This window comes from Acanthaster planci, linkage group LG13 (assembly GCF_054643075.1).
Source record: "Acanthaster planci isolate LZ-2023a linkage group LG13, COTS_SCS, whole genome shotgun sequence".
Lineage (NCBI taxonomy): Eukaryota > Metazoa > Echinodermata > Asteroidea > Valvatida > Acanthasteridae > Acanthaster > Acanthaster planci.
In genome coordinates, this window is record NC_141789.1 from 13,180,880 (window position 1) to 13,197,768 (window position 16,889).

At 41.8% G+C, this 16,889-nt stretch overlaps 1 protein-coding gene across 4 annotated transcripts in view; it reads right to left on the bottom strand.

Annotated features, from left to right (window-relative positions):
* LOC110983358 (high-affinity choline transporter 1-like) overlaps positions 1 to 16,889 on the bottom strand; it is a 49,168-nt gene that overhangs the window by 12,753 nt on the left and 19,526 nt on the right. For all 4 annotated transcript variants that reach the window (XM_022242559.2, XM_022242557.2, XM_087144685.1 and 1 more), the window contains exons 4-5: positions 953 to 1,066; positions 397 to 552 (exon numbers count right to left, since the gene is read on the bottom strand). In XM_022242559.2, the coding sequence (XP_022098251.2) occupies positions 397 to 552; positions 953 to 1,066 (270 nt within the window). The remainder of the gene's footprint in view (positions 1 to 396; positions 553 to 952; positions 1,067 to 16,889) is intronic.

A 16,889-nucleotide genomic window follows, 5' to 3' on the forward strand; every position in this document is an offset into this window, starting at 1 on the left:
TGTGAAATTGTGAATCCTCAACAATTTTCACAAACATATAGTCCCTTTTCATCATAATGCCCCAACGGGTGGCTCATCAAAACGAAGAACTCAATTTGTTCTTTCTCATGCACACTAAAACAGAATTACCTAAAATAGGGCCGTAAGACATTTCTGTGGTATTTGGTCACGTTTAATGTTGCCTCCATTTCTGAAAACATTATCAGCCAATGTCTTTTTTCGTCATTTCCAAGAAATATGCCTTTCAATGTGTAATTTTCAACTGTTTCTGTCACGGGAAAGAAGGTTGGAAAATTACACTTTTGCTGTGATTTTCCCAAGTCGTTTCTCTCTTGAGGCGTAAGAGTTGCCCTCTTCCTGTCACGAGCGAGAAACTGTAGCTATTGAGTTTTTTACCTAGGGCGTTCAATATGGCAGCTGTCCAAAAGAGCTCTCCCGTCAGGGCGGGGATGAAGAGCAGTCCGCCCATGCGGGAGCCGTACTTGAGCTGAAAGGGATCCAGCATGGTGATGTAGCCCTGCGACCGCATGGCTTTGGCAAAGAGCAGGCCGCCTGCAGGTGAAACAAGACCAAACACAGATGACCAGCTGTGCGTCTGGCAATATGGTCACGTTGTGAGGTGGGGCACTTGCCCCAACATGGGACACGTTCCCCCATGCCAGAACTTACGATATCAAGTGATTCGATGCTGGGTTTGGTTTATATTTTTTTTTTAATATAGGTCAGGCTGCCGGGTTCAACGAGCTGAACTCACAGGTATGCTGTGTAAACTCTCCAGGCAAGCCAAACTTTTTTTAGGAAAATATATGTGAATGTACACAAAAGATTACATCCTGTATAGCGTCAAATCCACTGTGCAATATTCCTGTCAACTCTGGGGGGGGGGTTAGTTTTCATCTATAGTATGAGACAGACAGTAGCAGGTAAAATGTACGTCATGCCTCCTACGTACCTAGAATAAGGCTCGCAGCATATCCCCATGGGGCCTGTGTCCATAGCAACCCATAGTCTGGTCTGAAAACATACTCGGCTGTTCCATTGATGTAACCTCCTCCCACCCATGTAGCTGAAATGGACAAACGGGAGAGCAGAGGGTATAAGAAATCGGTCAAGAAACAGGTAAAATTCCACATTTCTGTGGCGCCTCAAATACAAGGTTCCAACTGCTGTAAGATGGCACACTGTCTACCAGCAGAGCAAGTCAAAATTCATCAATAAATTATTATTAAGGGTAATTCCAGAAATTAGGGGTCCATTTTGTTTTCTCTGTGTCCCTGTCACATCTGACATATGATCTTGTAAGTTCAGAACGCATTTTGTAATTTCCAAGGGTGATGAATTTATGCAGGTTACCAGCCAAACAAATATCCCTTGTAATAGTTCGAAATCAATTCCTGTGATATTTCCATGTCAAATAACAGAGGTCAGATGTAACACGGACACAAAAGGTCACACTTTTGGACCCCTAATTTCTAGAGTTATCCTTATTCTGGTACTTTTTGCATCATTCAGTTCACTGGTTACAAGTTTTACAAGTGCATGTGGTAATATTTCTAAAGTTTTTACAGCTAAATATCAAGCAGCTGTACAAATTTGAACATTTCCACATTTGGAATTTAATTAAATTTAATTGATAATTTTTTAAATTACAAGAAACGGCACATTCATGTACCAGTCCATCCAGATGTTACAGATTGCCTATTTAAATTCCTATTTTTTTAAATCGATTCAACTTAAAAAATGTGCCTATAATCAGTCCACACTCTGTGGGCCACATACTGCCCGTGCACTGAAAATTAAAAGACATGTACACTACATTAGTGGTGTGCCTGTCAAAGTTCCAATGGAATTAGTTCCCGTTATCCCCCAAATTGAAAACCAGGAATTTGGGACTGTTGGGGCTATACATGTGAAGCTCGGCGTACCCGGTAAAGCCTTTAATTGGCATGCAAGCGATTCCTGTCAAAACTTAATTTGCAGTACAGCTGTGCTAAGCTCTGTGAAGCAGTACGTGAGAGGTAATGTTTGGGGAGCAAATTCACAGTTCTCATCGTCGTTTTATGGGCAACCACACAGCTGTGTATTGCATTAAAACTTTAGACAGATGTCTGGTATTAGTGAAGATTGTTCTGTATAAAATTAAATCTGACACCCCCCTTCCAAAAAAAGTGACTACGTACGTGTACGATGGATATCTCTATTCTTCCATTTTTATATTTAGTTGGGTGTGAGGTACCAGCTACGATGTACTTGTTACAACTCTGCAGTGCAGGGTGCTTCCCTGGTACCCTACCAATGGCAACAATGCACGTACTGGATAAGGCCAGTGTGATGAGGCTTAAGAGTTCACAAAACTGCACTAGTCCTCTCCCTTTTTCAACCAGAGCAGAAGAGGGCATTGCACTACCAGTGCCGTAGTTAAAACCTTTGACTTATGATACACCCACTTACATGACTGGATGCAGACAATTAAGGTTCATCTAGATGCGGCCGCCACAAAGGATTTAGTTACCTTGTGTGTGTACAATATCCTTCTTTCACAGAAAACAGAGACCACAGGAAATCCACACCACTGCACTATGAATAATAGATGTTGTATGCATGATTTGTATGAAAATGATTCAAATTAACTTAAAATGTATGCCACCAATGCTGTTGGAAAACTAGAAGCACGAATCCTACTAGAAGACTTCATGCAATGGCGCCAACTACACGTGACATAATAATTAATGTTAAGGTGTTCTGCAGTTTTGAAAGATGCCACCAAAAGTTGGTTTATTCTAGTAATTGCCGCTAAGGCTATTATTTCACATTCACTACCGTAACATGTACACAGATCAGTTTTGGCAGGGGGAAATCCATTCCTCACTTGAACTGATCAGCTTCCTACTTGCTCGGCCCAAACATTCTCCATCTCTTTATGTTCTTTCAGCTTTCTTAGCATTTTGACACTGATCGGGCTGTTCCTAGGACTGGATTTCAAGAGCTACAGCCGCCACGTATGCCCATTGATGGCAGGCATCCATGTATCTGCAGCTGGCAAAGACATGCACGTAGACACGTAGCTGAAGACATGAGAAATTGGTGGGGGGGTGGCATCCATCTTGGTAATGATTTTTTGCTCAGTTTTCAATCTGCCACTTGGAAACTCCCTCCAAATATGCACAAAAGGACGTGCACTTGTACCGGTACCTTACAGGATATGTGAGCAGCGGGCTACACGTACAGTACGGTACATATACATGTAGGAAAGGAGAAACGAACTATGACTTTCAGACCAAATTAACTTGTCAAAGTTTATCAGAACTATTCCACTGGTTCAAATGGAAGTTTAACCTCGAGGTCAGTCACCCTGGTGTGCACGGTACGGTTCCAATTAACCTAACGAAAAGGCTAGACGCTAAACACTGTACGAAGTTTTTACAAGGGCATTGCAATTGTGACAGCGCTTGACAAAGTCAAACTGTGGATCTAATAAAAGTTTTATTGAGAAAAGCAAAGTGAGGACTTCCTGACAGTACAGGCACAATGCGCATACATACAAGTAATACACATACAAAAATGGCACTCTTGGGCACAGCTGGCTGATCTGCACCGTCACGATCACTTTGCAAAAACGTTCAATTCCGTTAAACCTCCCACTTCAGTTCCCCTTTTTTTTCTTCCCAAAACAATCTCCCACAACCGTGAATTAGAAAGGAGAGGCAATCGGCTGACGGCAGAATTATTGCCAGACTGTGTCCATTTTGTTGCATATTCCTAGAGAACTCTTCAACTGCGGCAGACTGAGAAAGTGGTCAAGAAGTCAATACCCATGAAGGATTCCATACTGAGAAGAGATACCGGAACATGGTCCCCTGATACTTGTTTGGGCGGGTCACTAATAACTTGATGGCATCTACACAGATTGGAGTACAGTACATATACATGTACTCCCAGAGTCCTAGCACATGAACAGGTACATTGCAGCTTTACATTGATGGATTGTTTGAAAAGTACACCGCCCCTCCTTTTTTCTGTTCAACACAAGACATTTACAATCTGCGTGTGATGGAGGGGCCATAAATCCAAGGTTAACGACCACTGTAATTTACAACGCAAAGACGTTACAAAAGAAAAAGTGCTGGTCATCATTGATGGTTTGAATTGAATGCGACGGTTGCTACACACAACCCATCTGCTGTTATGACTATAATGGATTCTTTCAACAATAGGAGAACATGTGCAGCAAGCTTAAATTGTCCCTCTTATTGGCAAGTGTAGGGACTCCAACCAAATTAAAAAGCTCAGCAATAAGAGAGACATTCGTAAGTTCCCCCCCAAAAAAAGACTACATGTCCAAAATGCTGCATATTTCTTGCCAACTCTGGCAAGATAAAACTGTCTGCAACTGTTACCCTTGTTATCAGGGTCTCCCTCAATGTTCAGCAAAAAGATTTCATTTCCATGACCCAAGTTCCAAATGCAAAAAACTTCAGAAGATAAACAAAACCAGTTGCTTAAGTTGCCAAGTCAATAAGTAAGGAGATGCACCTCATGAACACATATCCCGAAGTCGACAAGCAGGGACTCTGAGGGATGGATATTAATGTGTCTTCTTCGAAGCCTTTCTAATGCCACAAATCCGCTGAGACCTTGTTTTAACAAGTGTACAAGTAGGCATGAAGGGAAAACAGGCGTCGGGGGAACCGGGTGTGATTTGCCAAAGTGACTGTCGAGAATTAGCATAACATCTTCACCTCCTAATGCACGCGTCCCACAGCAATACGATCAGCTTACGAAGAGATAGCACCAGCGCGGCCCGCGCGCGACACTGGTCGCTTTTAAGACCGACACAATCAGTTGTGCCGTCTCTCTGTGGCTCACTGGCATATATTACTATAAGCTGGGGTCTCAGTGGAGAACAGCACGCAAGTTATGAGGGTAAATAATCGATGCTCCAGATACTGACACGCCTTGTTAAAGAGATAAGTTCATCGTCCTGTGCACATGTGAGCGATGTTTGTTGGAGGGGGTAGAAGACAGGGTACTAAATTTTTAAAAGTTTTCTTTCAGTGATATGTTAGTACCTGAGCTTTTCAAAATTGTTCAATTTGTTTTTGGAAGGGTAGAAATTCATGAATATGTTCAGCTTCACTGTACTGTAGATACTATGTTCACTGAATTCAAAAAGAACAATATAAAAATGTACATTACACACAGGTACATACCAGTACATTTTACAATTGAAACTAATTCCAATTTCAATATGCTCTTCTGTTTGTGTACTGTGAGTGATTGATGGTATTAAAAGAAATGTACGATTTTAATCATAGTTATAGGCATTGTTGCAATCATGAAAAATGGAGTTGTAAGAGAAGTCTTTTATTCAAACTGTCTCTTCAGTGGCATGAGTAGTTATGAATGTCATGAGCCAATTGCAAGATTGTGCACCCGCGAAGTTTGAGTTTGCTCAAAAAATCAATTGAAAAAACAAAAAAAACCAACAACATGCAGTTTAACGTCACAGAGAAAGGAAACAATGACGCACATTGTGATGGCCAAATCAAGGCGTGTGAGAGTAGACACTAGAGACGCACTTCTCTTATTGGCTATCAATGGCCAGCGGTGCAAATAGTCAAGAGTACCACTCCAACCACCCATCTGTCTAAATATATTCCCCTTGCTGCTCCACCGCTGTTTCATGAAAAGATTTCTTGGGGTAACGCTAGACGTTTGGTTGTTGTGCATGCCCAAAAGGCATGCAAAATGCATGTTCCGGTATATACCGTAAAGTGTAGTATCCGGCAAGCAGACGCTACATCTTTGCTGCACGTGAAGCCAAAACTAAGGGTGAGATTCTGGCGCTTGTGTCCTTGAGCAGGATGTATTACATTCCGATTCCTATGCAACCAGATCATGCTGATGGGGGGCAACACTTATGACGGTGCTATTAATGCACGCGATCCCCGTTGCAAATGGCGAGAAATTTCTGCCACTGTACCTGGGTGCGGGTGTCAGGTTCATCAAGACGGTCCGGGTTTTGAGAATAGGCAATTAGCCATCGGAGGCACATATACATGTAACGCTGTAACAGTGCACCCTCATCACGTGGACGGTTGGTTCTGGTCACTCTTACCCATTCATAAACCGCAGCGCTATTTATTTTTCTGTTCCGATGCCAAATTTGTCCCCCCAAATTTGCTGACATTTTCAAGGGAGCGAAACAGTAGTTGGCGACATCTAAAGTGTGGGGGGAGGAGGGGTTGTAGGGGGAACAAGAAAGAGGAGAAACAACCAAATCAAGTCAGGTCGGTCTGGAGTGTTTTGAGACTAGAGCAATGAAGAGGCTTTGTTTGCCTTGGCATTAATCTCCATAGGCTGTTGCCTGGAAATATGGGTGTTTATCATCCCAACTCAAAAAAAAAAAAAAAAATGATATCTATGACTTGTATAAATCCATGTGCAGATACATGAAAAGGTGACACGCTGGATTTTCACCCACTGGGACCACAGCTAGCCATGCAATAAAACAGAAACAACTGCCAAAATACCCCTAAACAGCCTTTACAAATAACAAATTAATAGTGCTTAAAAAATTTAACAAAATCTACAAGTAATCTGAAGTTCACATCAATCAGATTGTCAATACTTAAAATTTGCTTGATTTTTTTTTAATAAGGGGATTTATACTGGTAAATCGGGGTTTTGCATGCATGCATATTGAAGTAGCAAAGTGTAATCCCTTCATACATGTAGATACTTCATGAAATTTTCACGAGTTTGCACCCTAAAATATGCATTCTCTTATTCTCTAAAGTTCCTGCTTGAGTGCATGCTCGCAAGCGACACGTACAAATTTACTATTTCTATTGTTATTCATTACAAGCTTTTCTGGCCACGGATTCTTCACGGGTGCAAGGCTTTTGGGAAAGTGCAGAGCCTTTGTGCAAATGTTCACATGTAAGAACCCAACATGTACCTGGTGTCTCATGTTGCTTAGGGTGATTGCTGAAGAAGTGTGGGTAATGCTTAGGGTATATGATGCTTTCTAAATCTACGTTCTTTAACAGATGTCTGAAAAAAAAATTGGAATTCAAACTGGAATTTCATCACGGATAAAATGGCTCCGGTTAAAGATGCATGATGTATGGTACCCTCTAATCCTGTGTAATAGTGAAATTCAACCAACGACAGAAAAAAAAGAGACTTAACGGTAAGTAGATTTAATTAACATAGTTATATACCCAAGTACACGAAACAGTGACTTACAGTGTACATTTAATTCCATGGGCACCTGCCAGAGATGACAAACATCAGGCTTGAATCAAGTCTACCCCCCCCCTGTAAGGGATATGTTTGTACATGCAGGATGAGCTACATGAACTTGGAATTTTCTCTGTGTGCAAACACTCACCAACACCAAGCCAAAACTAACAAAACACCCAGGAGTAATCAAAACAGCAGGAACCCACTCTGATACCAGAAACTCTCCCCCCCTTCCTGGTAATTCTTGACAGTCTACTAAGCATCAACTGTGCCAAGTAAACCTTGCGCCCTGGGGGTGATAAAAGGAAAAATTACAAGTCGCCAATTGAAGCTGAAAGAAAAGGACAGACGACTGGTAAATAGACGGGGGGGGAGGTTTGAAATATAAACCAGGGGGGGCTATGCTGATTTGGTATGATACATGTACAATGTGGAAACACACACTGGCAAACCTGATGAATATTAATGAGGATATCTCAGTTTCAAGTACATGAAGGAAAGGTGACAAACATCTTTACACCTGGCATGATATAACAAGATATACATGTAAGCTTAACAGTTTAGAAAAAATAACTTATTATATTCTCTGAGATTTGCTCAACTAATATGGATAATGGAATGAAAGAAGCTTAATACAGTATACTTTGGACAGTTTCTCGTGGCTCTGAGAACTTGGAATTTTTTCTCATAAATAGTGTCGAAGAATTTTCTTGAAGAGTTATTTATTTCAGTCACTGCATGAATTTTTCACATGGATTTTTGCAAGATATGCCGGTAATTAGCAGAGACTAATTTCCTGGCTCAATTTGTTTTCAGTATAAATATTTCTTTAAGCCAAACCACGATGAATAAATTTCAAATTTCCAGCAGTTGGAAGTTTGCTAGAAATAATCACGTTGACCAAAATTTTTTTTCCAAAAATGCCTGACCCAAAACTGCACATTTCCTCTAAAAGTTTACAATCAATGATGGTCTCCAACGGAATACGGTACATGTATTTCAAAACTATTTCAAGATGTACTTTTTGTCGGGGAGAAGCCATTTCGAAATAGTCGGTAACTTGCATTTTGCAACCTCGAGCAAAGCCCTTTCATTTTGTTTCTGGAGTGAGGTCATCTGCATTCCGACAAATGACACTGCTGTCTGCTCCCTCTCCAATCAACACAAAGAACCCACTGATGCAGCAAATAAACCGCCTTGCGAGCAAATTCAGGGCCCCCCCCATGTACTTCAACTGCCTTGGCAACTTGTGTAGTAGGGGCCTGCGTGCTGCGGAGATGGATAATAAGATTCTCCTCATTTTGTTCAAGGAGATTTAATTCAATTGCCGTAAGTCCACTTAGGGGGTAATTTATCATTGGGCAATTAAAAAAGAAGAAAAAAAAAAGAAGAAAAAAAAAAAAAAAAAAAAGCTGGCAAATTGGTATTGCGGGACAATACCTTGAAAATCCTTCAACCCAAAGGACACGTAAATGCTGCTCTGGGAACATTTAATAGTGACGATGGTGCATGTGCATGTCCATATACGCTTTAATGTGTAGACTATTTTGAGCATACCGGCATGACAAACTGACAGGAAGAAAAAAATCATCCCCGAGGACAACAGACTCAACAGAAATCATAGAAATGAAGACAGCTTGAATTTCAGGATTGGCTCAATAAATCACCTGTGGAGAGACCATAGTTTTTTTGAGGAACCATGCACCATAACATGCCACTGCTTGGAGCAAAACAGCCATGGTTGCTTGGAGGTGTACCCTGTATGTACATGTATATGTGTGGGCACTTTTCACAATGGGGAAAGATGGAAGTGATCAGCTGCTAAATTGTCATCGTTCTGAGACTCCTTATGTTAAAGATGTCATACTTTCTCAGTGCAGACTCAGAGCTTATTGCATAAAAATCACAAGATGATTGGAATTTGTCCAGTCTTGGCTAAATGCTGCACGGCCACTTATGTAAAGGGAGTCTGGAAGTGATGGCAAACTGGGACACTTGCCCCATTATCCATTCTTAGGCTCCAGGATATTTCTAGGGGTTTGCCCACTGGTAACCTCAGTAGAGCGCAGATCCAATCTAGGCATTCTGGAAAAGTGAAATGTTGCTCGAGATCGAGTCACTGAGGAAAAAGGTCCTGATTGACTTGCAGACCCACATGTTTGGTTTCTGACAGCTTCAAGTGAAGGAAGCAGGCACACGCACAGTGGAGAGCTTAAAAAAAGTAGGTCTGGTGCAGTTTCACCTGGATCTAATCACTTAGATACAACTCTAGCATCCAACTCTACAATGGCTGCTTGTGTAAAGTGCGCTGCCCTACATGTAACTGCTCCCTAATGAGCGCCTTTGAGCCCAGCAATCAAATTCAATCAACACCCGTAATTAAAGATCAAACTGACAGCAAAGTAACGAGGGTCAAATGTTCCTAAACAGAACAACTGCTCTGATGTTAATTTGAAGATAAAATCTTCGGTAACTCCTTGCTTGCAAATAATATTGCCTAAAGGTCTGAAAGTCCCGTGCCACTAAATTGAATTAATTACATGTTGATCAAATTTCATGAAAATTGTACACGCACTGTATACATACCGGTAAATATGGGTAATTCCAGAAACTAGGGGTCCAAAAGTGTGACATTTTCATGTCCCTGTTACAAACTGATTGCAAACTATTACTGTTTGTTTGGCAGGTAATTTGCATTAATTCATCACTCACAGAAATTAGAAAATGTGTTCTGAACTTACAAAATCATACGTCAGATGGGACAAGGACACCAAAAAAAAATGGACCCCTAATTGCTGGAATTAGCGGTACCCATGTACACAATCAATTCTGCTTTAGTCTGAAAATCTGTCATCACATCAACAATTCTGTAGTATTTCATTGACAAGAGATATTCCCTTCAATCTGCCTTAAACCGGTTGACTGTAGGAAAGGTACAGTCTGTTCAGTTTGGAAAGTACTGTAACTGCTCAGACGGCCCAAACAAAACTGGTTTACATAAAAAGAATGGCATCATAAAAATACGGTATTTTGACAGCCTACGGGTATGCACATAAACCCAGATATTCCTGGTTATTTCTGTTCAGTGTTTTGCAGGTGTATTCAGATATTTCAGCAAAAAGGGTCATGGATTATTAAAATGATTCACTCCCATGTATACTGATCTCATTTTGAAACAATTGCCGATATCTTCAATGATCAGGTCACAATTTGATTTTGAACAAAATGTGAAGAAAAGGTTTCCTTTGTAATTATAGTGTCTTGATATTGTCAGCAGTGGGACTTGATGTCATTAATTTGGTTCCTGTGATTGGGCTTCTGATGGCCAATTTATTTTGAAACCAATCAACACAATAAAAAAAAACAAGGACGCCTGCCCATATGGAATAACAAACTCATCTGTAATCCTTTTTGTGGTTCAAAAACCTAGGCTTTTCAGGGATGAATCGCAGAACAGCTTGACAGAGCACATGCAGAGACGCACATTAACGTACATGTACAATATTCGCATGCACAATGAAAGGTCATCTTGCTCATTTGACTTTCACCAGTTTGACTCTCTCGCTACTTCAAAACCCTGGTGACTTCCAAAAACGTAACAGGATATTTTCTGCAATCAAATGACTGTTATCTCTCGCTGGCTGGCTGCCTGCATCCTGGGAATCGGATTCAAAAAAAAAAAAAAATGAAAAAGAGAACGACAGAAATATAAATCTCTCCGCGTCCTCGCCGACTTCAATGTGGTGATTTGCTGGTGCACAGCCGGAGGTTAGAGCTACTATCGCCATGGAAACAGGGGGGCCCCTTAATCTGAGAGATGTCTGCTTCATTCCGTTGGCATCAGTGAGACAATTACGGTGGGGGGGGGGTTGGAATGTTTGAAATTGGAGAGAAATTGAGTCATGCTGTCATGCTGTCAGTGGCTGATTGTCAAGATTAGGGTGAAAGACTGAACACCAGTGATGAATCATATAATAGTAATTGATACCCAACAACCAAATAAATATGGCAGGGTGGGGAAGGAAATTGCTTCTATGTTATTTGGTTGCTCAGCAGACCCTGCCCGTCAAGCGACTGAGAAAGAAAACCAAGAAGTGCATGACTTTACACAAAGGAATGATTAAGCAGAACTGACTTGCAGATTTGACTTGCTACACAGGTTGCAACCTGCGTTTGAACCTACATGTACATGTATGGCGATCATATGGGATTGCCCATGTTGTTACCGTGCCGCTATCATGATTACCTTGGAAAACTAGATACATGTACATGTACATGTGAGGAGTTTATTTCCGAGACGCAATATATGCATGTGAAAAACAAGCAACACTTCCGTGCCTATGAAATATTACGGAATAAGAACAAAAATACGGGGTGTGAGTTTTGTTTCAAAACTAGACGGCATTTTTGTACAAAAGTAGAAATTTGGTCACAAGGTTACCAACTTCATTATTAATGACACTTCACAAACAAAGAGAATTGTACAGACAAAAAAGATTATTGTATTAATAACTACACTGTATTTCCACTGTTTTTTTTGAGAACTTTTTTTGTTTTAAGAATGGTCAGTAACAGCATGACTAAATTCCAACTTTCTCATGGAATCGGCCCCCTACACAAAAAAGCCTGTCGAAATTGACTTTCTGAAATCAGGAAAGGGCAGAATTCTAAAAAATTCTAAACGACACTCATGACATTCTGGAAATAACCCCTTTCGTGTGCAGGCTATTAAAAACCGCCACTTTAATTTTGCACACGTTTCTCCCTGAATATAATGTATGGGGCATTACCCAGCATAACTACTTGCGAAGGGTGTCCAATCGTCCATGTTGCTCAAGATTTGCACTTCAATTTGCGCAATAACATGTTGAAGTCCAAAATGGCCTACAGGGTGTCTGATCCGAAAGGCACCCAGACACCCCCCCGGCTAATACTGTACCTGCAGTTTTTCCTGTAACATTCACCAACAGGTACAAAATGCAGCTGCACCAGATCATTTACATGTACACGTGATCAACTGGAGTATGACTGTTTCAAGCCCTACGGACTGCGTCAACGCAATAAGGTGATGCCTCTTTCCTTAATTAAGCCTGCATTGAAAGGTTCTCACTTATTGATTCGCTAAATGGAGTAGCTGCAGTTGTTATGGAGATGACATCTTTGCAACGTACATGTACATGCGTGTACACGTACACACAATGTACATGTGCATGTGTGATACCAGTGCATGTTTCATTCTTAAAAACAGGTATAAACATGTGTACAATGGAAAATCTGGAAAAAGAGCTTTCCAAAGTAAACAAAGTTAAAAATGTCTGTTCAGCAGTTATAAAAGATATGCATGGCGGCAAATGTGTACCTACATGTACATGCGGCAATAATTTATGTGGGTTTCTACCTTGCCCCTACATTCTCCTCCTTTGAAATGTTTTCTGGGGTTAGGCACAGTTAATATGAGCCATATTTTCCATCTTTCTTTGTCACTGTGAGTTGCAATATCTGGGATGACAAAAGTTCTTTAACCCTGTGGGCGGGGGACAAGTTTTCCACTGACAACTCGGCAAACGTGTGAGATTCAGAAAAGCCTGTGCAATCACACCCTGGTGTCATAAAAGCTTTTAGGGCCGGCCATTAAAATCGCTGCCAAGGCAAATGCGATAAACATGAAAACACAACCGCTGACAACCTCCTTCACAGAACGGCAGCGAAGATAAATGATCATACCCTTGCATGACGCAGTGAACCTAATGTACCCATAAAGAAAATGACACGTTTTATATAAAAAAGTAATAATTTCACCCAACAAAGCCCATGAATGCTCTCGGGCACTTTTGTTCCCCTGACGCTGCTAACCATGAGCAAGCATTTTGTTTTATGGTGACCTGTTGTTCTTATTTATGAGACTCCAAGCAGAGGGTTTGGGCAACAATTTTTGAGCCTACCAAAACAGTCTACAGAATTCTACAGCGACATCGAAAAAAAAAAAGTTTTCTTCAGTGGTCCTCTCATATTCTTTATGGGGGGGGCAAATGTAGAAGTTGTCCGATAGGCAGACAAAATGAAATTCTCTTGACCCCTTTGGTTCAGCGACCAGTTTCTGGCGGGGCATTTCCCCTTCTCCTTGCATAAAGTCCATTCGAGAAACTCTCAGCTATTCTAGCCGAGACCAAAATTTACGTAGGTACAGCGGCATTTGCCAGTGGAATGGTATCTGTGGATTCAACTAGTGGTGGTCAGTAATTCTATAAAATTTATATTTTCAGGGTCAATCCACATCTATTGATCATCAGGTAAATTTACAGTTGGAAATGACAAAACCAGAACCCCAGGGATTGTCTTTCAGCAAGCCACCGGACCTTCTGACGCGTACCGGTACAAACCTATGTTTAGTATCAGTATGCTTAGACAAAAAGGCATAGAGAAACCTGCATGTATCCACATGTAAGCAGAGGTAAAAACAAAAGCCTTCCAGTTTGGTGAGTGCTTCCTTCCATCCGCTGGGTGAGCAAACAGCGTAATCCGTAAAACTCGCAAGAGGCAGAGTGGTGCTTGCACACTATGTGCTACACAATAAAACATGCACACAAACAGGATCAGATGGCAAACAAAGATGGGCAAGCAAAGTGATAAAACGCGACAGAATGACACCTTGATTAATGTCAACGGCTTGTGCGGTAGACACAATTCATAAAACAGAAGAGGCCCAACCTCTAAGTCGTGTCTCAGTCCTATCACATGCAGGGTCATAAAAAAAGAGAAGATTGGCGTGCAATGGAGGAGGGGACTCTATAAATAGATACAGAATTGATTTTGAGTTCTAGCCCATCCGCCTCTCCCTGACTCCTACAATGTCGCTCAGCCAAATGGCTCAAGCCCTAATCAATGTGTCTCTGTGGCGAAGCGCAGAATGGGTTTATTCTGCCAGCAATTGACTCCATTAACGAAATGGCATTACAGAGGTGCACGTCACTGCTCTATCCCTCCCCCCGCCCCCGGAAAAAATAAGAGGGAGTGAACACTTACACCGCTGATAAATATATCGGTTGAAATTTGTCCCGCTTGTTTGGACACTGCTTTTCCCCACGCAGGTACATGTAGCTGCTCTGTTACGTGACAATATTTGTTTCACTGCTACAAATTCCAAAAAGGAGTAGATATTGAAAAACAAAAGGATCAATAATTTCGGAAGTCCCCCCCCCAAAAAAAGGTTTGACACATGAAATACAATGACTTTAAAAATGCTGTGCTGTTCAACTCAGTGCCATCGTTGAGCGCACATTGGGGCACTGAAGTTGCACTTGAATCCTCGCAGTGCTAATGACAGATTGAGATGATGTGAAAATTTGGGACGTTTTGCCGGAACGCGGAAACTTCATCCGGCGCGGCAGACTGCGCTGGGCAAAATAAGATGACGGCCCAACAACGCTACGCACAAGGACTGCAAATCCGCACCGGAGATGAGCGCAGGGACATTAGCTGGAAGGTGCCAGAGCCTAATTTGCTGGAAAGAATTTCTTCCACGCTATTGGCGATGGACAAATTTCAAGGAAGATTTGCAGGTTCGGGGGGGGAGGGGAGAAGAGAGGAGAGATTGATGACGTCAAATACAGTTGTTTACAGCCTCATAATGTTAGTGCTAAAACCTAGAGAGGATAGGTTTTTTACATGCGGAAGCCTCAAGGAGTGTCAAGTTGATCAACTATGCTCGTATATTTAGGGCCAGTTTTCGAGACTGGAGGCTAAACGTTTGACAGAAATAGAGGATGTTTACCTCAGATGTACAAATCGAGGACTTCTGATGGGATCGGGGTGGAATAAAGCTCAATGGAGGAAAATCATATGAAATACAGGAAAAATCGGAGGATCCGTTTATGAATGCAACACAAATAGGTCTTGTAGCCTTTTAACCAGTGGCACAGCCATGGGGGAGGGGGTGAACGTGCCCCCCTTTCCACACACATTCCCGGTGCCCCAACTGGTGCCCCCTACCCCCCCCCCCCGGAAAAAAACAGATGAATGGATATAAAACAAGGCCAACAAAAGTTTGCCCCCCAAAAACCACACCACTGAAAGCTGGTGCCCCCCATAAGATGCTGGTGCCCCCTTGTGCCCGCCTCTAGTAAATCCTCGCAATGCCACTGCTTTTAACTAAAAAAAGAAAAAGTTGAGGCAGGTAAAGATATATATTAAGTACATTGTTACATATATGTATGCTGGCCAGAATTCTTGAAAACTGACATTTTTGCCTAAAAGAAAATTTCGTCTTACCTTTTGTAATCTTAGGAATGTCCAGGTCTCAATTTGATCACACTGCTTGAAATTTTTTTACGTGATTCTGGCTTTGCCTGCGCTGTACCGGTTCTGTTCCACTGCATATATGCTCGCATACCGGTGCATGTACACAAGCAAATGATCAACACCAGACAACTACATGAAGGGGCCCGATCCCTGATGCAACTGTTTTCACAAACAGTATTTGTTACGTAAATCTTAGCCTTACGATTCAACAACGGAAGGTTTTAAATGAACCAGATGCATTTAGAGTCCATTCACATTTTCTCCTTCTGTTGTCTTTTGCATTTTTTGTTCCCCCATTGAGGAAAATATCTGAAGAAAAGGAGGGCGACGGTGTTTATTTTGCAGCCAGCCCGTAAGTGGGAGGTGATTTCCGTTGCACTTGCTTTTCCGGTATCCCATCCATTTAATTAATATTGATCCAACCAAATTTGCTCTTCGTCAAACGTGGTTAGTCATGCAGGCCACTTAAGTATTACCATGCATGGAACGCCACGGGCCACAGGAAAAGAGAGAGAAAAAAAGTCTCGCATACATTTTCTACGAGACACGCGGATAGGAGTAGCATTTTTGCAATCGGTACTCCTGATTAACATGCATCTGAATGACACAGTGCATGATACATACATGTACATGTACGTTTATGACACTTCCTCCCTGATCGTTTTTGTCTTTTTTCTCTCCCTGACAAGCTTTACAGAAATGTTTAAAGTCAGGTCTTCGTCATGAAACAAACCTCAGGGAATTTGAAAGTCGATACAAGCTCTTAGCTCAGGTTGCAACTCATCGGAGAGGAGACGTCGCAACTGTGAAATTCCTTTTTATTTGAAAGGGGTGGGGGAAAGTTAAGCGAGTCCCCGACTTTCAGGTAACATCTTGAGACATGCACTTTAGGTGGCTGTTCAAAGGAACCCACGACAAATCGAGGTAGATGTACATGAAGGAAAGTTAACAAAGCACATGTACATGTACACATGTAGATATGAAAATGCAGATGCAGCTGCACCACTCTAGCTGTCTGAAAATTTAAAGATACATGTGTGTGAGTAAAATGTTCATTCTGTGCAACAGTAGGCATGCAGTGTTGAACCAAGAACTGTTAACCAACAAAGACCTCTGTCCATTTTCACCAGGTGCACTGCGGCGTGCAGCGAAAGCCAATCCTGTGCGATCTGCCTTGTCGATCAATAGATGTCGGCCTGCATTAGCTGGCGGTTTAGCGTGACTTTCCCTTTTAGGTCCGGCCTCGTCACGACAGGTGGTCAAGTCTGCGGTGCGGCGAGTCAGCAGCTTGACGGTCAGCGGCCGGAAAGGGAAAATTAGAGGCTGGCAACAGTTGATGAGGA